General features: G+C 32.0%; 1 protein-coding gene across 1 annotated transcript in view; it reads right to left on the reverse strand.

Moving 5' to 3' along the window:
- Window positions 1-24,081, reverse strand: part of LOC129234812 (uncharacterized) — an 80,331-nt gene that overhangs the window by 29,874 nt on the left and 26,376 nt on the right. Inside the window, exons 3-12 of the mRNA XM_054868746.1 lie at window positions 21,414-21,472; window positions 15,958-16,070; window positions 15,773-15,873; window positions 14,049-14,087; window positions 13,778-13,905; window positions 11,232-11,302; window positions 7,830-7,894; window positions 6,358-6,505; window positions 5,013-5,130; window positions 2,522-2,622 (exon numbers count right to left, since the gene is read on the reverse strand). Coding sequence (XP_054724721.1) covers window positions 2,522-2,622; window positions 5,013-5,130; window positions 6,358-6,505; window positions 7,830-7,894; window positions 11,232-11,302; window positions 13,778-13,905; window positions 14,049-14,087; window positions 15,773-15,873; window positions 15,958-16,070; window positions 21,414-21,472 — 943 coding nt within the window. The remainder of the gene's footprint in view (window positions 1-2,521; window positions 2,623-5,012; window positions 5,131-6,357; window positions 6,506-7,829; window positions 7,895-11,231; window positions 11,303-13,777; window positions 13,906-14,048; window positions 14,088-15,772; window positions 15,874-15,957; window positions 16,071-21,413; window positions 21,473-24,081) is intronic.

Below are 24,081 nucleotides of genomic sequence, written 5' to 3' on the forward strand. Positions count from 1 at the left end.
AGGGCGCATCGTAAACATCTTTAGGTTCTTTTCGAAGTTTCAATTCCATATTCCCTAAGTTGCGGTTACTCATTAAAACTTTTTACTGACACATTACTCATTTTTCGATGAATTTCTGCTGTACTGAACCACTTAGCACGTGTAGAAATCGAATGACAGCATATAACGGATGAATAGAGATGTAAAATTTCCGGAAATTTTGAAGTGGTGAAAAAAAACCCGGTTTTGTTACCGGCTTTTTTCGGGAAAAATTGGAAAAAATGGAAAAATTGGGTTTTTTTTTTTTTTTTTTTTTTTTTTTTAATGAATAAAAATAGGATTTCTTAATAGCTCTTCATTTCTGGTAACATATACACGGTTAAGCATTAAAAATACATACAATCCAAACATCTTCTTTTTCTGCTTGACAGAAGTACACATAAGGTAAGTTTAATTAGAAAAAAAAAACTTTTTGTTTTATAACTGAGAGCTTTTTTGGTCAAACACTAGAAATAAATCAAGTAGTCGTTCAACCAATAATATTGGGTAAGGTATGTCCAATCATAACAATTACATTTTCGTTTTTAGATTGGCTTTGAAATTTAAAATAATAATTGTAATTTTTAACTTTCAAACATGATAACTGAGTTATAAAACCAAGTTTTTCTCTAATTCGTATTTTACTTAATAAGTAATAATATTTTAGAGTCATTTGATCAGGAACTATTTTGTTGAAAAATTCTGAAAAAAAAAAGAAAAGAAAAAAAGACATCTGAATTAAATGCATGGAAGAACCAAACATCAAAAAACAATATCTCAGCTTGAGCTCAACTGCAGATTCTACTTTTGTGCTTAGCACGGCAGTATACAGAGTGCGGCAAAAAAAAAACCCCTCGGACAAAGATTGCATCATCGAATGGAAGTAAAGTAATTTAATTTTAATGAGTGTCGTATTTATTTTTGTTTCTCACTTTATTAGAAAATAATTTACAATATATCTCCTAGTTTATGTATTGTTTTTCAGTTTTCTTACAATTTTAAGCAAAAGACCTGCTATTTTAAAGTTGTTTAACCAAGTCGAAAGATAGTCGTTTGTTTGTTGGACCTCAGCAAATAGTATTTGATGCGAACTCCAACATACCTGCAAGCTAAAGTTTTTTGATATTCACGGTATTTTTGTTTCACTACCATTCGAGCATTGAAAAAATAATAATAAAAAAGTTCTCATATTATGATTTTAAAAAAAAAGCCTATACTTTGTTCTCCGAATTACAGGAAATTTCCCTACTGTAAATTTATATTTTAAGGGCTTTTTTAATGCCTTTCAACTGCCTCAATATATTTGATAGGTAGATCGGGGCACTTTTACGTAGATTTTTTTTCAATGAATTTTCCAATTTTTATGTTTTAACTTAGGAAATTTTAGACATTTCTGTTTTATAAAGCAGTTAATGGAGTCAAAATTGGTATATTCAGTTGCTACTCAGCTTGTGTTTTTAACCGTTAAAAAAATTATTTTTGTGTCGAAGTCGGTTGCGCAAAACTTACCCCGAACACGGGGCACGTTTATGCATATTTATTTTGACACCTAACGTGGTTTTGTTAGTGTTTTGAACATAATGTCCTACCACCATTAAAATAAAGCGAATTTAGTACAGACTGAATAGTGTATAAAGTAAAAGCTGTACGGGCGTGAAGACAGCCTACATGATTGTAAGCTATAAGATACGAATTTGTAATTCAATTAAAAATTAAATGGTAATTTTCAAAATTAAACACCCAGAAAATACTAAAAATGTTTGAGATAGTTTGAAGTGAAAAACGTGTCGGGTACGTTAAAGTAAGACACAGTAAGAACAATCGCAAAGGTGCTCTGACGTTCAACGCGTAAACTTGCCGCGCCGCCAATATTGGATTTATTTTTAACGTGCAAAATAAAATTAATAACATTTCAGTTCATACAAACACAAATCTCAAAAATGATAAAAAAATTCTGCTATTTTTTATATATATTTATTTTTTCTTAACTAAGTATTATTTATTCACAATAACCGCATGCTGGACCGAATCTTGACTAATGCTAAAAAACTTGTGAGAATATATTTGCTAGGGAGTAGCATCAATCTGTTATGACTGTTGGGTCTCCAGTTATAACTTGTTTTGAAAAAAGGGCACTGCGTAAACGTGCCCCGGTCTACCCTACAGTATGAGTGTTGAACAGTGCTTGATTTGGAGGGGAGCGCACGTGAGCTTAGCTCCAGCAGTTATTTTCCCTATGCGTAAAGTGTTAAAAATTAGACAACATTCAGAGTATTTACGCGCAAAAATAAGCTTTGAAAACTGTCTTCTTTTCTACCTTGAAGATGAGTAATACATTTCAAAATATTTAAGTTTAACTTTTCCATTCTTATGTTATCGCCATTATTTTTACAACACTTTAGACATAGATATAGTAAAGGAGTTCGTTTTTTAAAAGATCGAAATTTTCTAATGAAAACATTATATTTCCCCAAAACAAAATGATCTCATAAATTAATTCAACCTTGATAGCTATTCTCGCAAGCTTCTCAGCCATTTCATTCGATAAACAACAATGGTTCCTCTCCTCTTCTGGAACATCTTCTCTAACCACACCTCCAACATCTGAAAAACAAATCATGCAAACTTTAAGATCAGGGGTATACGAAGTCCTAGGTGTTTGCAATAAATTATTAAGAAGAACGCAGAACTGCAAATTAAATATATATACATATATTTGAGGCAGTGAGAAAAGGGACGTAAATGCCAAAATTAGAAATTTTGAAATAATATTTTAATAGAAACCGCCGATTCATCATAGTTTTGTTTATCTGCCACGAAGCCTGTAGAGCAAACTTCATTATGAATTTCAGTTACTCTCTTAGTAGAGAAAGACTAGGGTGGTTCAAAACCACTTTTTTTCAGCTAGAATCCAGGACAACCCCTATTTTTTAGACTTACTAACAGTATTATGCTGCAAAAGTTTTAGTTTCTTGCTCGAATTTTAAGACGGTGCTCAATGACCCCTTAATTTAACCTTAGCTGTAACATAGAAAATTCCACAAATTTAGAATTATATAATTTCCCCAGCTGTTTTTTTGTAAATAATTATTTCATTGCAATTTATATGCATATTACTCGCGGATATTATAATATGTAGCATAGTTTTTTCAGTTTAATGTACTTTTTAACCCTCTCCCCATACTAATAAAGTTTGGGGGAGGGGGTTGAGCACCCTCTTTCAGTTGAAATTGGAAGCTAAAATTCTTCCAGCATATCCACAAATCTAAAAATATTGAGGGGTGTCCTGCTATCTAGGAGAAACTTTTTTTTACATGTATTTTTGATCCATCCTAAGGAGGGGACATAAACAAACCTTTTCCCTGTGTCCTTTTTTTCTGCATTTTTGACATACAGACTCCTTTTGAGGGACAGAATTTTCTATCGTGTTTTTGTTTTCCACACCACTTGAATTTTTCGGCTATCTTTGTTTTATCATAACTTTTTACAAATGGAAGGTGAAATTCTTCCCTGTGTTTTGACCAGAGATAATACTAGTGGCCCTGGTTGTTGCTGCTATACAGCGTGATTTAAAAAACTTTTTTCAATAAAAGCCTGCCTAGGACCGCAACCTTAAACGCGTTTTACTCAAACCCTGAAAATGTCCACTTACATCCCTTTGCTTCTCACAGCCTCATTTGAAATATATCGCCTTTAAAACGTAGGGTTAGTTGGGTTAAATCAAAAAAAATTTCCAAAGTTTCAATTTTAAATCTGTCCCCACCTTTTGGATTAATTGAGAAATAAAACTATATGCATTGCATCCAGATCCAAGACTATACTCTCTAAGTGCAACTGCGTATGAAAAATTTAACTATATGACTTTGTTAGCAGATGAAATCTTATATTCATTAGCCTCTCAGCGTGTTTCCGATTGTCTATAGAGATAAGTAAAGTAAAGCTGCTTTCCTTTCCTATGACATAGATATACGTTGAAAACCGTGAGTTAGACGCTCAGCTTAAAGCCTTAAAAACTTTAGAGCAGCAATTAACAACACCTGCGGTCTGTGGGCCATATGCGACGTCCAAACATACCATAAAATCATTTAAAGAGGAAAAAAATCGCACAAAGAACAAATTACATGCCAAGTTCATATAAAATGTGCAAAAAAAAAAAAAAAAAGTTTCTATCAAAAGCTATTAATATCGTCTTTCAAACACACAAAGAGTATAAAACATTTAGTTGTTTCCATTTACCGGTGGGTGCAATATGTATGGGATGAATGAAAACACTGAAATTGCACAGCAAAGCTACATGGAACGTTGATATTTAAAATCAATTATTCTTAGTAACATTCCATATAACATACCGAAGTAATTACCATTTGGAATTATGTTAGAACTAAAGTAAAATCGCTTAACTTTTGCAAACAATTTTTTTCTATGTGCTTACATTAGTGATGAAACCTACACTATTTTTAGGAAAACTTTTAGAACCTTTCAAAATGTCTTCCTTAGATTTTCTAGTCGTCATTCAACACTAATTTAGAACCCAAAAATAATCTTAGGCATGCGCATGAGGTCACTAGGGGTACAGTGGTACCTTTATTAGCACATAGAAACGAAGCTTACTACGAAAGCGGATAACATTGTATGTGTTTTTTTACGTTCATTAATTTTGTACTTCATTCTCTTTGAAAACGGTTTTTTTTAAACTTTTTAAAATTTAGCAAGTACGGGAGCCTTTGTCAGCGTAATTTAAACCTCCTGGTCTGAACCTCTGCGCACGCTTATGAAAATAACCACAAGTGTTATATGAGGTTTCTTTCCCATTTAGAAGGGGTTCAAAATGGGAAGAACATGAACAGTTTTTCATGTTCCAATTTATTTGAGCAGTCCCAATACAAAGATCTTTTTTTGTTAATTAACCACGTGAAGCTATCTAAATCTATAACTGACATTTTCGCATGAGTATTTCTCCATTGATATCACGTCCTCAATTGATATCTGCTTACCTTGCATAACGATTCGGTGGTTCTTGGCCCCAATGGTCAAAGATTTCAGAGTAATCTCATCCGCCATGGACCGATGAAGGAAGAACGTGTCTGGCTCCTCTAATCCAGATACGACCGACTGTAATAAGGACAAGAATACTGTTGAATGAAAAATGCAGTGAATCCCTCCCAACAAAAGTTCCTCTGAAACGAACATAAACCACCATTGAGAAAAAATAAAATGGAGGGGGTGAAGACATTCATTCGGGAAGTCATGACCGCAAAGCATTGGAAGAAATCAGGTTCATTTCGCTTGTATCACGCAAAACGTGCCAATCATTCGTCGTTGTTGAGTCACGTGACTTGAGGTCTTCGGGTCAGCTTTTGCTGCGCCAATGATTGGACTTGCTCCCTCCATTTTAATTCCTGCTCTACGTATACCATAACGAGTGAAATTTAGTGGAACGGAAAGGCTTAATTTTGATATATTTAGATGTTTTTAACCTTTTTAATTTTTTCGTCAACAATACCAGCGTTTGATTCACAGAATGCATGTGGCCCGTTGAAATGTTTTTCCATTGACCCGGTCATAATCAGTAAAATGAATTAAAGCTTTTACTAGTCATGCAATAATCATATTTTTTTTTCCTTTTGACAAGCAGATGGAGATTGAATTAGCTTTGAGAATGACACACAATCGCATGCTCAAATCGTATGAAACTTTCGTCGTATTTCACGAAATAGCTCCAGGGGAAATTCTCCGACTAAACTTTTCGTTGAATTGACGAAAAGTTTGTGACATCTGAGCTTGAGCTTCTGACCCAGCGAGGAAAAAATCGTCGTAAATGAAGACATTGTTCTTAAATATTGAAGAATCCTCGAAAATGGGCGATGAATTTCTGAGACTGCGTTTCTTAAATGAATTTAGCAACATATTAAAAACTGTTTTTACCTATTATGAGCACAAATTTTCATTTAATTTTATGCTCGGCCCGTGTGAAATAGTTGTCACTTGTGTGTGGCCGAGGAAAAAATAAAAGGTTGAGTGCTGCTTTTGTAGGTCTCTGTCTTTATTATTTGTTCCTCTGTTCGGATTGACTTGTTGAATTTAAAACCCGTGCAACACCACGTATATCGACCCAAACACAAAACCAACACGCACACAAATAAATCAAAACAAATAAGAATACATAAATTAACAAAAATAAACACATAAAATAATATTTAAAACAAAATAAATATTTTGAAGTAATGGATTAAGTAAAAAAGATGTATGTTAGATATGCGACAGTTTTTGAAAATCAAGTGATACATAGAAATATTTATAAGAACCATAGAATTGTTTTCATAAGAAATGTGTAGGTACCTCACCCAAACCATAATTGCCAGTGATGGTGATTATAGATGGATTGCTGGTAACTGGATCACAAGTGAAAAGCACTCCCGCCACCTCACATGCTACCATGTCTTGCACAATCACCGCCATGGGACAGTTAAGTAATTGGCCATTGTGTCTGAGATTAAAAATAAATGAATAAATATTTGTGTTAGAGAAAGATAGGTAAAAAAAATACAAATATACATAGACACACGGAGGTAAATATACGAGAGAGAAAGTTATAGAAGTAAAGAGATATACAGAAATACAGCGATAGATTGATAAAAATAACTTGTATATCGTCGCTATTTTTATTTAAGCAGCCAATGCAGGTGACTTCTTGGCATAAAAAAAATTAATGTTCTATTTCGGTTGTTCATTTTTTATTCCAATCAAATTTTGTTCAAGCAAATTTATGCCAAGCAACCAGAGCAAATTTTGTAAAAGCCGAATGATCCGGTCGCCAAAGGTGACTAATTCCAAAATATGCATAAGAATAGTCATTGCAAATTTGCCCTTTTTAGCGTTCTTTTTTTTTTTCAGACGTGCAGTCTGTGCGATGACTATCATTTGAAAAATATAGATTATCTCTCTGCTCTCATATTGTGGCCAACAACAGCAGCAAGCACAAAAAAAAAAAAAAAAAAAAAAAAATAAGAAATAATAATAATTTTGACCTCTTGAATTCAAATTATGTTTTTTCCCAATCACGAGTGTGTGTGTGTGTGTGTAGGCATGTGTGTTTATGTGTGTGCGGGGTGTGTGTGTGTTTGCATGTAGGGGGTATGGGTATGTAGGCATGTGTGTTAACGTCTGTGTGCAGGTATGAGTGTGTGGGTAGTTGTGTGTATGAGTGTTTGTGTGCGGTAGGGAATGTGTATGTTTGTGTAGGCATGTGTTTGTGTCTGTGTGCAGGCATGAGTGGGATGAGTGTGTGAGTAGTTACGTGTAGGGATGAGTGTGTGGGTATTTGTGTGTAGGTGTGTGTGTATGTGTCTATATGTATGCCTGTGTGTGTATGTATGTATGTGTTTGAGTGTGTGTTTGTGTGTGTATGTGTTTGTGTATGTGTGTAGGTGTATGTATTTGTGTGTGTGTGTGTGTAGTTGTGTATTTATGCGCGTGTGTGTAGCATATGGATGCAACCTGGAGACGGTTTTTGTTATAGGAGCAGCATCGTGAGGAGTCGGTCGACGGTGATGCTGCAGAGGGTGCTGGCGCGAAAATAAAATGATAGCACATCAAAACAGTCAAGTGAGAACAATAAGCAATCGTGATTGCTCAAAAAAGATGATGATAATAATAATAATTAAAATAAATAATAATAATTAATAATTAATATAATAAATAATGATACATTAATAATAATTAATAATAATAATAACAATAAATAACAATACATTAATAATAACAGTAATAATAATATCCAAAACAAAGTAATACCAACATTCGATACTCGCCTTTTATATTCAACAGCAACATAGCTAAACTGTGATGCCCAACATTTTTTGATAGCGGAGAATACCTTAAAATAAAAAGAAAGACTAAAAATAAGGCTAATAATTTACAATACGAAGTAACATTTTCGAAAAGAAAGTAAGAAATGAAACATAATTGGTGATTTCTTTTTTTTTAATCCTAAGAGTAATTGGTGTTCGTATCAAGCTTATTACAGGCTCGGCAAAAATTTATATTTCTCTCTCTCTCTCTCTCTCTCTGTTTTTTTTTGTTTTTTTTTTACTTTTCTCATATGCGAGAAAACTTAATTTTTGCAATGGCTTTAAAAATTTATTGAATAGTGGAATCAGTAATCAAATTATATCCATAGAAATTCATCAACAGCTTGACGATCAGAAGTGCGTTGAGATTGTCAATAAGTATGACAACGTTATTGATGAATCTTTTGATATTTAGTATCCATCCACTATAATATTAAAATCTGTTCGCGTCCGTCTGTCTGTCTGAAGATCGATCTTCTCGAGAACCACTGCGAATCAGAAGTCAAACGAGATACCGATCAATTCGAAATTTTCCAAAGAAAACAATAGGACCAATCTCATAATTGTACGACTTTAATTAGCGGAGATATTAATTAAAACGTTAATTAACATAACGCTATTCAGGAATTTTTATTTCTTTCCTGTTGCCATTTTGCATATGGGTGAGCAAATAAAATTCTAATAATTGTGTCAAAAGAGATTTTTTTGGCTGCTGTCCAAATCTTAAAACAACGTTTCCATCTAGAATTTCATTTTTAATTAGTTAAAAATTGGTTGCTCTATTCGGACATTTATCGTCTGCCCTTTCTTATTTTTTCACATTCAACGTTCTTAACTCTTTTCAGCATATGAAAAATGTTTCTTTAGTAATGTTTATTGATTGTAGTTCACCGGCCTCATATTTGGGTACATTTAGGATGTGCGACTGATTATGTTTATTTTGTTGGACTTTTTTCCGTCACATGGGTGAGTTTTCGAATTGTAATAAATCTCTTTTTCCTTCCTGTTTCGATTTTTGCAATGCAGTTTGTATCGTTAAAAGAACACGTTAAATTAAGATTGTTTGGATTTCTTTAAGTGAAACAGAGTTGAACAAAGAAGATTGTTTTTAAGGATTTGAACTAAAGCTTAATTGGAATCTGATGGCTTGATATAAAATTAATGCTTATTAGTATTTAATAAGTCTTAGTGCTTTAGTTTCACGTAATCAACAAAAAAGTATGTGTCATTTTATGTAAAAAGCTGATTGTAATTGTACATAAATATTTCAGATATATTCTATCAGATTTAATTCAGTTTAAAGTGAGCACATATTATAGTTGAGAATGCATATATTTTCATCTTTTGTGCTAATTGAAAATACTCATAACTTGTATTATTGATAAATATGATTAACGTTAAAGAGGTTTTTGCCAAAAATATGCTCTACTGGTGTTTTGCAAACCTTGCATTACGCGTAATTATTTACTCCTTAGCGCTTTAGAAACTGATGTCAGAATAATACAAAAACATCAATTGAACAGCTCTTTCATTTTTTAAGTAGCCCGTGCAACGCCGGGCACGCAGGCTAGTACTCCATTAAAATTCGTCTTTCTAGCAAAAAGTAAGATAGGAAATGTTAGAAAATTTTCCAAATATAAGAGGCGATAATTGAAAATAAAAGCTCAACTTAGTAATTCAATTCGGTCAAATTTTCCTCCTTCATAAGGCTGCCCATAAATGATGTCAGTCTTTTCCAACAAAATTGATCCCCATTCCCTTGCCATAAAGTGCCACACTTCACCTTACTCCCTCCTCTTGTCACAAGTCAAGCTGTTTTTCTTAAGCATATTGCTATTAAAATAGCGTAATTTTAACTTCTTGTTATCTTCTTCCTCTCTCTTGTCACAAACTGTTGCTATTTCAAGAATCCTCTCCCCATCAAACAGTTACATCATTTGTAGATAACCCTACGTGACGATCATAGAAGTTCTGACACAACAAATAAAAAATCACCAACAAAGACGGGATTGAAATCTAATGCTAATAATCATTTATGAAGGAAATTTGTTTTTCTAACTGTAGTAATCGGGGTCATTTGTCAAAAACGTGTCCAAATCACTCTCGCGGCTTAAATGATTTTCTTGCGGCATATGTGGTCTCAAAAGTAATGAATACCATAGAAACTATCAACACATAATTGTTGCAAATGGAAGTACAAATATCTAAACGTAAGCTCTCTTCTGGAGTTATGTATGAAAGTGGCGATTTTCAGTCATAAATTTACTGGATTAGTTGACGCCGGTCATCTTGTGAAACTTCCCTAACATCACGCCATAGAAGAAATATGCTAAATAGATAAATTTAATGGATTAGTTGATACTGATCATCTTATGATACGTCTCTATCATCATGTACAGAATAAATATACTTAAAAAAAATAAATTTATTGGATTAGTTAAGGCTGATCATCTTGTAACACTTCTCTAACATCATGCCATAAAATAAAAGTACTAAATAATTAAATTCACTGGATTATTTGACGCCGATCATCTGGTGAAACTTCTCTAACATCATGTATAGAATAACTATACTAAAGAAATAAATTTACTGGATTAGTTGCCACTGATCATCTTGTAACATTTCTCTAACATCATGCATAGGATAAATTGAGCTCTTTTGTGTTAGTGAATACCGATTAATCTGTTTACTGGTTTTGGCTGTTTGAAGTATAATAAGCTCTTCTGACTGAGTTGTTGACTTGTTATAAAAAAAAATCGTGCACATTTAATGGCAGCATTTTATCAATATAACAGATGGACAATAGTACCATAAGACTTTCATTAATCCATAACTCATACACCAGGAATACGGATAACACACGTTGATTGTCTGAGTAGCGCTGACCTTGTCGCAGAATCCTCGGATCCACTTAGTATTTGTATACAACGTGCCCAACACCAGGATCTCCTGCGTGAACTTATTTTACTAGCTTATTATTTGATTTCAAAGGTATTATTCTAATGATAGTTGTGTTTGAAATTAGAAATTATGTTAGTGTAATGTGCCTTTTTACTTTTTTAAGGAATAGAGTTGGAATTTTTTTTAATTATTTTTTTTTCGTCATTTACTTGTTTTTTCGTATTTTACAATTTTTTTTTTTTTTTTTTTTTGAAAGTATACTGTTTTGAGTTAAAGGGTAAAAATCATTTTATCGAATCTGACAATAGCATCACAGAAGAAATTTCATGTTCTGTTTTATGCGTATTTTGATTGTTTGTCCTCACGTTTTGAAGTTTTCTTATTGCAGAAATATTTGTAAGTATTTTTATTTATTAGTTTAATTTGCATATAGGTTATAAAAATAAATTTTAAAAACATTACTTCTTTCAGTCCATGAACACCTAAAAACGAGTCCATCTGGCCAGCAGCTGACATCATCTCTGTATCTTCACCTGAAAACATGAGCGTTCTTTCAAGAAATAGATAAGGATCAAGAACCAAAAATTAGTACATTAACCAGTATAACATTAAAATTGTTATTAGCAAAACTATATATATATTTTTTAGTATTCAAAATTAACCTAATCTGCAATAGGGGATCGAATACAATGTATATATAAGTTACCTGTTTTCCCATTACCCTAGTTTTTACTTCCTTGTTCGAAGTACAAGTGAATCGATTAAAAAAAATGTTATTCCCATGAAAACCAATAGGTCCTACGCACTTTCTAAAACGATCGATTCAAGTATGTTTTGCCAAAAAAAGTTTTCCCTCAACTTTTTGTCAAAATTTCACTTTGACCCAGCTCATGAATGAATGTTGAGTGGTCTTTTTTTTTTTTTGGCCTGTCCGCACGAGTAGATATACTTACGAATGTATAGAGAATCGAAATATCAATTTGGCCCCGAATTTATCAGCACGAGTTTTCTCATGACATCCGTATGTGAGTACGAATGTGCGTAGGTACTTGTATCACAAAAATAAAAACGGTATGCGGTAGGAGGTTGAAAAACGTATGTAGATTCTGTGTAGTGTAGAGTTATGCACTACCTCTTTTAGTTACATTCCGATGCTCTAAAAGGGGCATTTGAGGGTATTTTTAGTAAGTGAGGCAAATCGATGTTAATTTCAGCGCAGATTGATGCAATGTCATAAATTGGCGATATCTTGGCGATTTTGGTATGGCAATTTTCTGTTGCCCGTTTGTCAGCAAAAAATTAAATGTCAAAACCAGTGTCATATTTGCAAAATTCTCAACATTAACGAGGTAGTACACCAACGTTAAAATTGTCGTTATTTGTAACATGAACCTCTGAAAAGCAGTCATTTTTATCACTTCGCAAAACACTAGAGCTGCCATTATTTAAAATATGTTTTTGATCCATCTAAGGCACTATTATATTTTGTTTCCTTTTACACATTTCACTTAGTTTTAATAGTTACAATGTCATATCTTAGAAACCAACAAACAAAAACACAAATTTCCTTACAGTTGAAAACTAGATTAGTGTCAAAAAACCTCATGTGGGCGATTCTCGAAAAAATGTCCCGTGCGTAACGCTGAGTTTTTTATTTTTTCCAGGTAACCAAAGTCTTCAAAAAATAATGCTGTTGGTGAATAATACATGCTTTAATATACTATCAAAGCATAACATGTAATCCTGTATTTCATTAATAGTTGAATAAAATAAAAAACTTAGCGTTACGCACGGGACGTTTTTCGAAAATCGTCCATGTACTGATTCTAACGCACATACATGAGTACACGCACAACCTTTTAAGTTAGTAAAAGATCGACTGTTTAATAGGTGTACAAAAGTATACATGTAGCACACACTTTTTTTTTTGAGTTGAGATAAACATTTTGAGTGTCTTGCTAGTAACAATGAGGTGGTTTCCTTAGGTCAAAAGTACTACTTTTAGTCATTGAAATGGATAGAATGAGCAAAAAAAAAAAAAAAGTAAAATCTGTGACCTACTTCCCCAATTAATTCTAATTTGGATTCCGAAACTTTGAATTCAAATTATGTTTTTCGCAATCACGAGTTGCGACAAGACCCTACTGAATAGAGTTATTGTTTCTAGAAACGGCTCCCCCCCCCCCAAGCATGTCCCTCCTCCTGGGTGGTTACGTGTGTATAGTTGTGTGTGTAGGCTCACGTGTGCACACGTAGGCGTGTGTATGTGTGTAAAGGTGTGTGCACGTAGGGGAGTGTATATGACCATGCGTGTGTAGGACATGGACGCCACCGCCCAGCAAAAGTGGATTCCGGGGGACAGCGCTCAGGACCAGCCGCGCCGCCGCCGGTGGACGGTGGTGCTGCAGCCCTGGTCCAAGCTGAAAAAGGAACCGTAACGTCAAGGACTGTCAAATGAAAGCAATAAGCAATCGTGATTGCTCAAAAAATACATGGACCCAGAAAATACTTTAATTTTTCCAACAGTTATTTTTTAATTAATTTTTTAAAATGTCCGGTTTTTCAAACAAGGCATGGTCTTTATGACGTCACAAATTTGGCGCATCTTTGTACTACGTTTCCAAGTTCTGATAATCAAGCAGCGAATTAAAATTGCGCTCTACACTTGCTATCAACTATATCGTTGCCAATACACGTGAGTAAAGATGCGAATTAAATATTTTGTTCTGTGAATGGCAACATTGAATGGCATTTCATCATTTGTGATGTCACACCACAGAAATGTAAACAATGAAAGTGCACCGATTAGGGTATTTTTTTTTTAAATATTAAACTTCAATTATTTTAAAAATAGTCAGATCCTATGTTTTTAAGCATGCTCTTTCAGAAAAAAATACTTTTAAAATTTTGGAAACGACCCCATTGTAAAAATTACCTATCCGCAAAATGCAATATTACCAGAAAAAAACAGAATTATGTTCTGAATTGGTAAATTTAAAATCAATTACTTGTTGCAGATGATCTGACAGCAAACTTATGATGATGGTGATGGCCATCAAACACAACATTCAGGTGACTTTCAATCTCCCGGCAAATTTTGTGAGGCAGTGTTGTTCGAGAGATGACAGAAATCACTCTGAAACAAAAGACGCACTCTCAAGCTCTAGGAAGACTTTTCACGAAATTTTTTATATGAGAAGGCAAAAGTAAAATAATCTTTTTGAAAGAAAATCTTATAAAAAAAATGAAATTTAGGAAAGACAGGTAGCTCAAACTTACTTATCGCATGTTTCCTCCACATCTCCCACAACTTTTCCACTAAAATTTAAAAAATATAAGTGCTCTAATAGTATGTTTAAAAGAAAAGAGATTTTTTTTTCCCATCAGAATACTCTAAATTCAAAAGCCATGCACATTGACACCATAACTTTAAAACACAATAATTAGATCAAGCACCTACCCCAAAAGTTTGAATATATTCTTATGTACATACTTAACACATTTTTGATTTGAATAGCAGATTTCGCAATTTTTACCATTGCATTTGTCAACAAGATGCATTAATCGAAAAATAATCAATAAAACTATAGAAGGCGTTAAATGGTTGTTTTTATTCAAAAAAGCTCAAAATGAACATTATTTTTCTCTAAACAACTTTTATCAATACAAATTAAACCCGTCTTCCAAAACTAAAATATACTATTTAAAAAAGGTTAATTTCATATTACTCGTATTCGATTTTAAAAAAAAGTTATGAAGCATTGAGTATATAAGTACAATATGAGTTCATATATATTTTGATAGTTGCAGCTTTTACATTTTCAGAAATATATAGACATAGCACTAATAGCATACAGCGATAATTGAAAAATACATAAAAAAGTGCAATTCACTTTAATGAACATAAATGTAACACAGAAACTGTATAAAAAAAAGAAAAGATGAATAAAAATTTAAATGGTGAAATGAAAAGCATAAAAAAGAAGCACGGTAACTCATATCTCTACATTAAACTCTTATATTTAGTTAGGGTATGCAAAATATTATTTAAAAAAAAAAAAACATAAGTATGTGTGTGTTTATATGTGCATGCGTACAAAAAAAATATCTTTATACAAATCTAGTAAAAAACTAGCTGCGTCGCCTGGCTTTGCACGGTCTACCTGGAAAATAAAACTTATGTCAAGTGACCGGCGTTCAACAATCCAGCTTCAACAAAATAAATAAATAAATAAATGAAAAAAAAAAATCAGAAAAATTTTGCGGCACATTGAAGAGAAATAACCAGAAAGGAAACATTTTAAATCCCCCGATTAGAGGAAAATCCTCAAAACAAAAGCCAGTATTTCATTTGTTCATATTCAAGAAAAAAATGGCAACAGATCTTTCTTCTCAATGATTTTCTTCACGCTACAAATTTTAATAAAAGCATTGTTACGGAAAGTTGAGTTGAAGCACTGAATAATAATTTGAATGGAGGAAAGCCTTCAAAAAATAGGGATTTTATGTCGAAATCCAAGTAGTTTTTAATTTATATCTCCACTAATTATTATCAGAGGATTATGTTAAATAGTCAAATATAAAGACGGGAAGATTATGAATCTATCAATACCTGGTTCTATAGTCAGTTCACTGGTGTTCGGGAGAAGTAACTCGGACATAGATAAATACATAGATACATAGATCAATACATTGATACATACGCTCAGTTTTTTAATCATATAAGACGATACTTGGTTCGATGGTCTGTACACTAGAGTTCGGAAGAAGTAACTTGGACATAGATAAATACATAGATATATACATACATAGGTACATACGCTCAGTTTTTAATTATATAAGATGCAAAGCTTACAAACTGCTTTCTTGAAAATTAAGAAGAAAAAAAGGAAACACAAATTTAGGTTAACTCTGAGGGGTGGGCAATTTACCTATACTTAATCTTAGATTTACATTTGATGTTAAATTATGTGTTTCTTGACTAAATATACAATGTTACTTACTAAATGACATCCTCTAAGTTCTGAATTTCCTTTTCAATTTCTTGATTTAAAAACTCACTGTAAGCAGCAGTCGTTATAATGATTCCTTTGGGAACTATAAACTACACAGACAAAAAACAAGTTTTTTAAATGTTAATCAGTGTTTGATGAAAAATAATAATAAATTAGCAGGAAAACAAACATACTGTTTTTTCTTCTTTGCTCAATTTTATGAGTTTCCCCAGAGAAGAGCCTTTTCCTCCTGATAGTTCAGGAAAATACGACACCTCGTCATGGAAATTAACAATCAGTGGTGTAACTGCATGAAAACATATAAAATAAATATAGTGAGTTTTTTTACAGGAAACGTTAAAGACAGAGAAATACAAACTAATTAAATTGCTATTTAAAGGGGGTTCGGGATACATTTTGAGAAAAAAAATTATTAAACAGTTTAGAGTTTTGAAATATTTTTGCATTAATTCACCATCTATTTAATAAGAAAAATCAAAAGACAAATATGTCAAAAAAATATTTAAATTTAATTTATGTTATTTAAAAAATGGAGTTACTTCAAATCGTTAAAATGCAAAATATCCTTAACAATTTTCAAATTTTTTTTTCAAAACATCATGTACAAATATCTAAGTTTCAATTTTTATTCGGCGGCTTAAAAAAATATTAATTCAATAAAAAATAGAAAATATTTGAAGAAAAATTTCGAAAATTTCGAATATATACACTTTTTTTATTGATATTTTTTTTTTTTTTTTTTTTTGCAGTAAACTTTTTTTTTCTTTTCAAATTTGGAGAATAAAAATTGAAGTAAACTGTTTGAAAAAGATAAGCTCTAAATTTCATTACTTTATCTTTATCAGTTCATGACTTATAAGAGTTTGAATGTAATTTAAATTTTTAAAGTTAAATATAATATAATTAAATGCATGCAACAAAAATAATTAAACCTTTCGTTCTAATTAGGGATTGCAATAAAGAACCAAAAATGTAATACCGGTATTCAATTTTTTTTTTTAACGTGACACCGGAATATCGGTATCAATACCGGTATTAGAAATTTCTCAAGAAGCATTCAAAAACATAATGTTTCGCTGCCATACTTCATTATTTCGTCTAAAAAGGGCATTATTTACTTATTGTGAGCAAATCCATACTAATAATATAAAGCAGTAGAGTTTGTTTGTTTGAACGTGCTAATCTCAGGAACTACTGGTTCGAATTAAAAAATTCTTTTTGTGTTGAATAATCCATTCATTGAGGAAGGCCATAGGTTATATGCAGCAATAAAAAGTGCTATGAAAACGGGAAAATGTACATCATAATATAAAATGATTGAACGCAGAACATCCGTAGCCACGGTGACTTGACCTGAAAGCGCGGGCTTTGTAATCCAGTGAACGTAGGTTCGAGTCAGCCATAAGGCGTAACCGAGAGTACTTTTCAGAGAAAATCCTAAACGATGCTGAAAATGATTATATATATATATATATATATATATATATATATATATATATATATATATATATATATATGTATATTATATATATATATATATATATATATATATATATATATATATGTATATATATATATATATATACGCATCAATGTTATATTTTTCTTATTAATTAACTAATAATATAAAGCTAAAGAGTTTGCTTGTTTGAACGCGCTAATCTCAGGAACTACTGGTTCGAATAGAAAAAATCTTTTTGTGTTGAATAGTTCATTTATTGAAGAAGGCTATAGGCTATTTGTTTAAATAAGATTGACCAAAATATTTGATATTGCAAATTAAATATAAAATTAATTGTTTAGTTCTATGAATTCCTGATAGATGGCGGGGTAAGTTAATTTTTCGAGAGGGCGCTGGCCGATAGTGTCGACAGCTGCGAGGAACCATGCCCATGTTACGCTGCCGTGATCAGCGAGTTTTTGAAGTTTTTTTGAATGCGGATTTTTTTTTTTTTTTTTTTTTTTTTTTTTTTTATCGATGTTAAGTTACGAATCATTTGATTTTGTAGGATTTTTTTATTGGGTTTTGATTTCCTTATTTCTTCAACTTTTTTTTTTTTTTTGAAGATAGTTACTTATTTAAGTAAATAATTTGATTTGTCGTATTATTCAATTGTGATTTTTCTTTATAAAGTTATTATTATAGCATTGTTTATTTGGCAAAACACTTCACTCGCTAAAGGGCAGGGTTACGGTAGCGTGGTTGCTTGGCACGGTAAGCAATGAACTATGTAGTTGAAGGATTATTTTGAGTTTCAAAGCTACTGTTAATATTTTTATGTGCTTTGGCGAATAGTTTTAAATTCCAAAGAGACTTTAATAGGTCTTTTGAAAAGGTACGCATTTTAGTTGAAGAAAAATAACCGTTTCATACCAGAAGGGGGCGGGGGGCGGGATTTTGTTTATTTATTTATTTATTTTTTCAACGGACTTCCTTTGACTTCTTAGCACGGGCATTGCCGTGTGGGTGCTACTAGTGTAAAATATGGGAGCAAATATCATAACAAAAAATCAATAATAGCAACAAAAAAAACATGCTAATTTTCACTAAGTCTGTAACTCATTGTAATGAACAAATTTCCTGAAGTTGAATATTTTCCTCTGAATTTATGCAGGCCGGTGCTACTCTTAAAAATGCGCGTCACACCTCCTGTAGTTGCTTGAAAGTCTTCGATCTTCAAATAGTTCGGTCTATAACGTGTTGCTTTGAGAAAAAATAATCACTTTTGTGAATGTGGGTGTTTCTTTTGTATTGTAAGTAGTTTTTTTTTTTTTTTTTTTTTTATCGTTATTATACGTAGCTTATTGTAACTGTTTGTCAAACGACAGTTTTTTTTTTTTCAGTATTAATATCATTTTCGGCAATTTCCTCTTGGTCAGAATAGTTTTAAGTTTGCTTTTTATTAACTTCTGGTTTGCAATTTGCAAGGAATTTGATCTTGTTTTTTTTTTTTTTTTTTTTTTCGTTTTCTTGTTTTCTTTTCGAAATTCTTTACAATTATGTAAATATCTGAAAATATGTTCCAACTGATTATGTCTTTTTTCTTTGCAAATAATTAAGTCATTATAAATATTATCTCGCTTAGTGTAAAACTGAGTAGCGAGACAGAACAGCACGCTAATATCGATGAAAACCAATTACTGATTGTTATACAAGAACAAGTTTTTCTCTAAATTCAGTACAGTCAAGATAAATATACATATTTTTAAATATTATGAAGAATAGTTACAATTGATTGTTGGAATAAACTTCTCATGGCGCAACACTTAAATTCCAATACTTTTATACATTTAAAATTAATTTGTATAAGAAGGCAAGTCTAAAAAGTATAGATTTAAAAAACGTAGTTCACATAAACTCACGTAAGTACGGTTCATCACACCATCTAGTGATAAAAATATCATTATGCAATATTGCTGCTACTTATTCATTGATGCTCAATAAATTCGTGCTTTTGAAGCCAAATTTTTACTTCAATAGATTGATTTTGGTCAAATTGGGTTTTTGCGCCTCATTGAAAAAGAAATTTATGTTTAAAATAACAGTAGATATCCAATTATTTAAATTGAAAACTCTTCAATTACAAACTGTTAATTATTTTTAGCTAGTACCGAAAATACTGATACTCTACCCAGCAAATACCGGTATTACGAAATTATCAAAATAGCTCCAGATACCGGTATTCGGTATTCCGGTATACCAGTATTGCAATCACTAGTTCTAATTTAAGATAGAAACGAGATTAAAGAAAGCGTCCTTTTAAGCAGAAAAAAAAAACGGAAAAGTTTTTTAAATAGTATTTTTTTTTTTTCAAAAATGCGAAATTTGACGATTTTTGTGCCCTGGACCCCCTTAAGATAATAACTGTGGAGTCAGGGCTCAGAGAAGTGAGGGAAATCATATAACCTTCAGAACGAGTTTTAATGCCTGGTGCCGTCTTATATGTGAAAATTCATGTAAAATGGAAGAGAAGCGTTGGAATTAAACTCCCGTGAGCTCTCATGAGGATTGAGACCCAACGGTGAGTTCAAAAGCTCGAACTGACAGAAATAAATACTTTTTCAGATACTTTTTTAGAGGATCTATAAATATTTCTGCTTTAAATTTTAATTTCCTTAACCTTCTGGGACGGAATTTTTATCAATGTGGAAATGAATTCAAGTAAACATTTTGCCCCATTTTTAATTCTTAGTATTCTATGAATTGTTGAAAAGCTTTCTAAAACTACAATCATTTTGTAGAAAGTGTTACCAAAAGCTTGAAAACAGGTTACATTCAAACATATAAATCAAAAATTTGTGTTACTAGGACTGATTAAGTATAATTCTAAGTTATTGTTCTTTTTTTTTTAATTGGAGAAATTTTCCCTCATTATCCTCACCTCTTTATTTTTTTATACATTTTGTTTAGTTATAAAATATTGTCATTGGAGAAACATCGATATAAGAAAAGCATCGACTTTAATACATTCATGTAGCCTCCCTACTTTATAGTACTCGAGTACTCTACAGTAAACTCGAAGTTTATTTACCTTAATGATATTTACAACATGAAGTATAAAATTACATTTGCGCCTGAAGTTTGAGATACACTACTATAACACTGAGATAAAACATACGTCCGATTTTTTGCAAGTGCAGGAATGATATGTACAATTACAAGTAATTACAAGTCATAAACTGTTACTGAAATGGTAGGTGATTTCATTCTTTTGAGAATGTTTCATACTATTCATGTTCCAAACCAAACGAGACAAAAGAAAGAAGATTAAAAACAATAAATATTCTATAGAACTGAATTATTTGGAACTCTTGAGAAAAACCTCAACGAAAGAAAAAAAGGGGCTTGTGATTTTATGAAAATTTACGGGTAGAATTATAGTTAAAAAAAATAGCTCTAGACATCATGAACTAGTAAGAATTTGAATGAAAAGAATAAACCTCAACTAGCAAGAGTTTCCGTTAACATTAAATTGAACTTCGTTATTCTTTTCAAAATTAAAGCTAAAAATGTACTCCAAATTAAAGCTAAACATATTAACAATGATCCAAATTTCCAAGAATATGTAATCAGAACTCGTTGAAGTATTTCGAATCCCAATTGTTTTGCTGCATTAAAGTCAGAAAATAAACGTTTCTCTTTTCGTAGTATCATAAATAGTATTTCTTAAGTATATGTTTTTTTTTTCTTTTTTTAACATTCAAAAACTACAAAATTTTGGTGTCGTTTTAAAGGTTTTTTTTCAGCACTATCGACAAAGAATAGACAAACAATTCGCGTTTTGGCTGTTTTTCGAATTAAAAATACTGTTAAAGAAATCGGATTATTGAATTATGCAGCTGTCGAGCACGAATTGTCAACTAGTTTGAATTAATGCCTTAGAAGTGAAAACAAATGGAAAGTGAACATCATATTTACTAAATTAGAAACCTATGCCTACAAAAAAAAAAATTATTTTTCCCAATGTCAATAAAAAAACATTACTGAATAATATTATAATTAAATGTATTGAATTATTTCAAGGAATGCATCATCAAGGAAAGTATGTGCTTGGTTTTATACTAAATTAATTTTAACATAAAAATAAAATAATGCTAACGAATGTCTTCTGCGCTTAATTGAACATACTTTCCGGACAGCTGATAGCTTGACTTCCAAAATCTCTTACAGGAACTTTTGTGACATCCCTAAAAATATAAAATAAACATATTAGAGAAGTTCGAAGTAAGTGGTAAGTACACAGTACATTATAGTGACTACGATCAACGAAGTTATGCATAATCTTAATTATAATATGCAAGGCCTGATTAACTCATGGGTTACCAGAGCTACTACCTTGAACCTCAACATTCTTAGGTAAAGGACTTTTTTAGCAATTTATTTATAAAATAACTGAAAACAAATCAGAGCAGAAGTAATTTTATTCGATACAGTGAAACACAATGAAAATTTCTCTCTGTTCTCTCATAATTTTCCCAATATCGACAATTTTTACGTGATTCAATTGATAACTCTCTTAATATTGCCAATAAGGCCAAATTAAAACCAAATTCGGGGAATATTTTTTTCGCCAAATTTGTCACTAACTTGGTGACAAATCGCCAAATTGGTGACAAAACTTGGCGACCAAAAGCTGGACGACATATTGACAAGTGTTCACCATACATTATAACGTCACTTGAGTTTCCATTTTTTCCCAAAATGTAGTAAAAGCCTTGAATTCCTCATCTGAATTCAAGGATGGGAAGTGCACAACTAGACCCCACTAGGAGTCTACATACCAGATTTCAACTTCCTACGACATACCGTTTTGGAGTTATGCGAGACATGTACATACATACATACATACATACATACATAAGTACATACATTCATGCGTACATACAGACGTCACGGGAAAACTCGTGGTAATTCACTCGAGGATGGTCAAAATGGGTATTTCGGGCGTCCATATGTTCTTAGACATATATGCAGGTAAGGTTGAAAAAAACCACTCAACATTCATTCGCGGATGAGTAAAATGAAAAATTAGGCCGAAATTTGAGGGACATTTTTTTTGCGAATACAATACTTCCTTTACTATGTAAAAAGAAGTAAAAAGAAGTATTCAACGAATTTTTTTTTGAAACGGTTTATAAACTTTCTCAGCTCTAACCTAGACAAACTTAAAATTTCAACGAAATAGGTCCGGTAGTTTTCGAGTTCCCCCGGATATACAAATTTAGAGTTTGTGTTTTATGTTGTTGTTGCTTGTCCCACTTGGCAGACAGAAACATCATACCAAGTCCATGAAGCCGTGGAAACGAAGTCCCTCCAAAACAGCAGAAGGTTCGGAATACAGCTGATTCAGGTAGCTGCTTTACTTCGGGCAAGTAGTAGAGAACATCAAACCGTCCTAGCCCGACTGAGAAGTGGACACACTCGAGCACAGCGACATGTGGCTGGTATTAAGGTTTTCCCCTTGTGCCCAAAATGCAATTTGACTCAGGCTGCTCCCGCCCATATTTTCTCTTGCATCGGCGGGAGTAATTTGTGTTTTTTGCTCGAACTTTTATAGGCTTAGCTGAAAGTTATGCACTACTTTCTTCATTAAATCTATCAATAAAAAGTGAAGGAATTGTCCCAGTTTTCCTTTTAAAACCATTGGAAAAAGCGACAGTTTTTACTCCAGATCTCTCTCGACCTTTGGTCGAAAAACTTAGCTTCTATCTTGAAAGGAAAAAAAGTTACAAGCGTTTTTAAATCAGTTTCAAAAAATCTCATATCCATTCAAATTGTTAACTTGTTGTTCTTTCTTATTTTAATTCCTTAAACTTATTTTATTCTGTGTTTCCATGGTTACGCTTTTTAAATCCATCTTCCACATTTTAATTTCTTAAAAATATTTTAATTCGCAACTCCAGCGCTCGAATACGCTACCTTGCGGTGATTTACATAACTGCCGAAAAAACTAAAACATTGCGTTCCACGTGTGTCTGTTGACGTAAACATAGGCAGTTTGTTATGAGTATTTATTAACGTATTCGATGTGTCTTGGATTGCTTTCAGCAATAGAAAGTGTTTTGTCTCTTAATGGTATTCTCGAGCTCCTCAAAATAATGTTAGTCTTTATTATTTCCCTCTAAAAAGGGAGTTGACTGTCGTAAATGGCGTGAAATCCTAAACACAAGAAAACTCTGGATTAATAAACTTCGCATTTGCAAGTCTATTCGAAGCTTTTTTTTTTTTTTTTTTTTTGGAAGAGGATAACTTTGTACCCGGTAATTTGTTTTATTGCTTTGTGTGAATTTGAAGAATATGTTTTTTTTTAAATCTTAAGCTATAAAGAAGGATCGAAATTAAATTCCTTGAATATACATTATCGTAGAACGAAATGAAAAATGTTTAACGCTGAGAATTTTCATCGCCAAAATAGTGCGATTATAGTTTAGGGTTATAGTTTTAGTATTGTGCGAGCGAAGAACACTTGGCGAGATTTTGCATGTCAGTTGTAAACCATTTTTATTTTTTTATCATGTGTAGATTAAAATGGTAGAAAGATAACAGAATCCGATAAGTTTAAAGAAATAATGGAAGATCAATTAAAAAGAAAACTACGTCATGTATCCGTGAGAATTTTATTGATGATGCATGACAGAATTAAATCATAATTCAGAAATTAGAAACATACGAAACCGAATGTAAAACAATTAGCGCTAGCCAAACAAAACAAAGAACTTGCATCTTCCTCTTTTGATAACACTGATAAACAAAGGTCTATTTACATGAAATATTTATAGTGTTCATATGGCTACAA

The sequence above is a fragment of the Uloborus diversus genome, chromosome 1 (genome assembly GCF_026930045.1).
Source record: "Uloborus diversus isolate 005 chromosome 1, Udiv.v.3.1, whole genome shotgun sequence".
In the NCBI taxonomy this organism is placed as follows: domain Eukaryota; kingdom Metazoa; phylum Arthropoda; class Arachnida; order Araneae; family Uloboridae; genus Uloborus; species Uloborus diversus.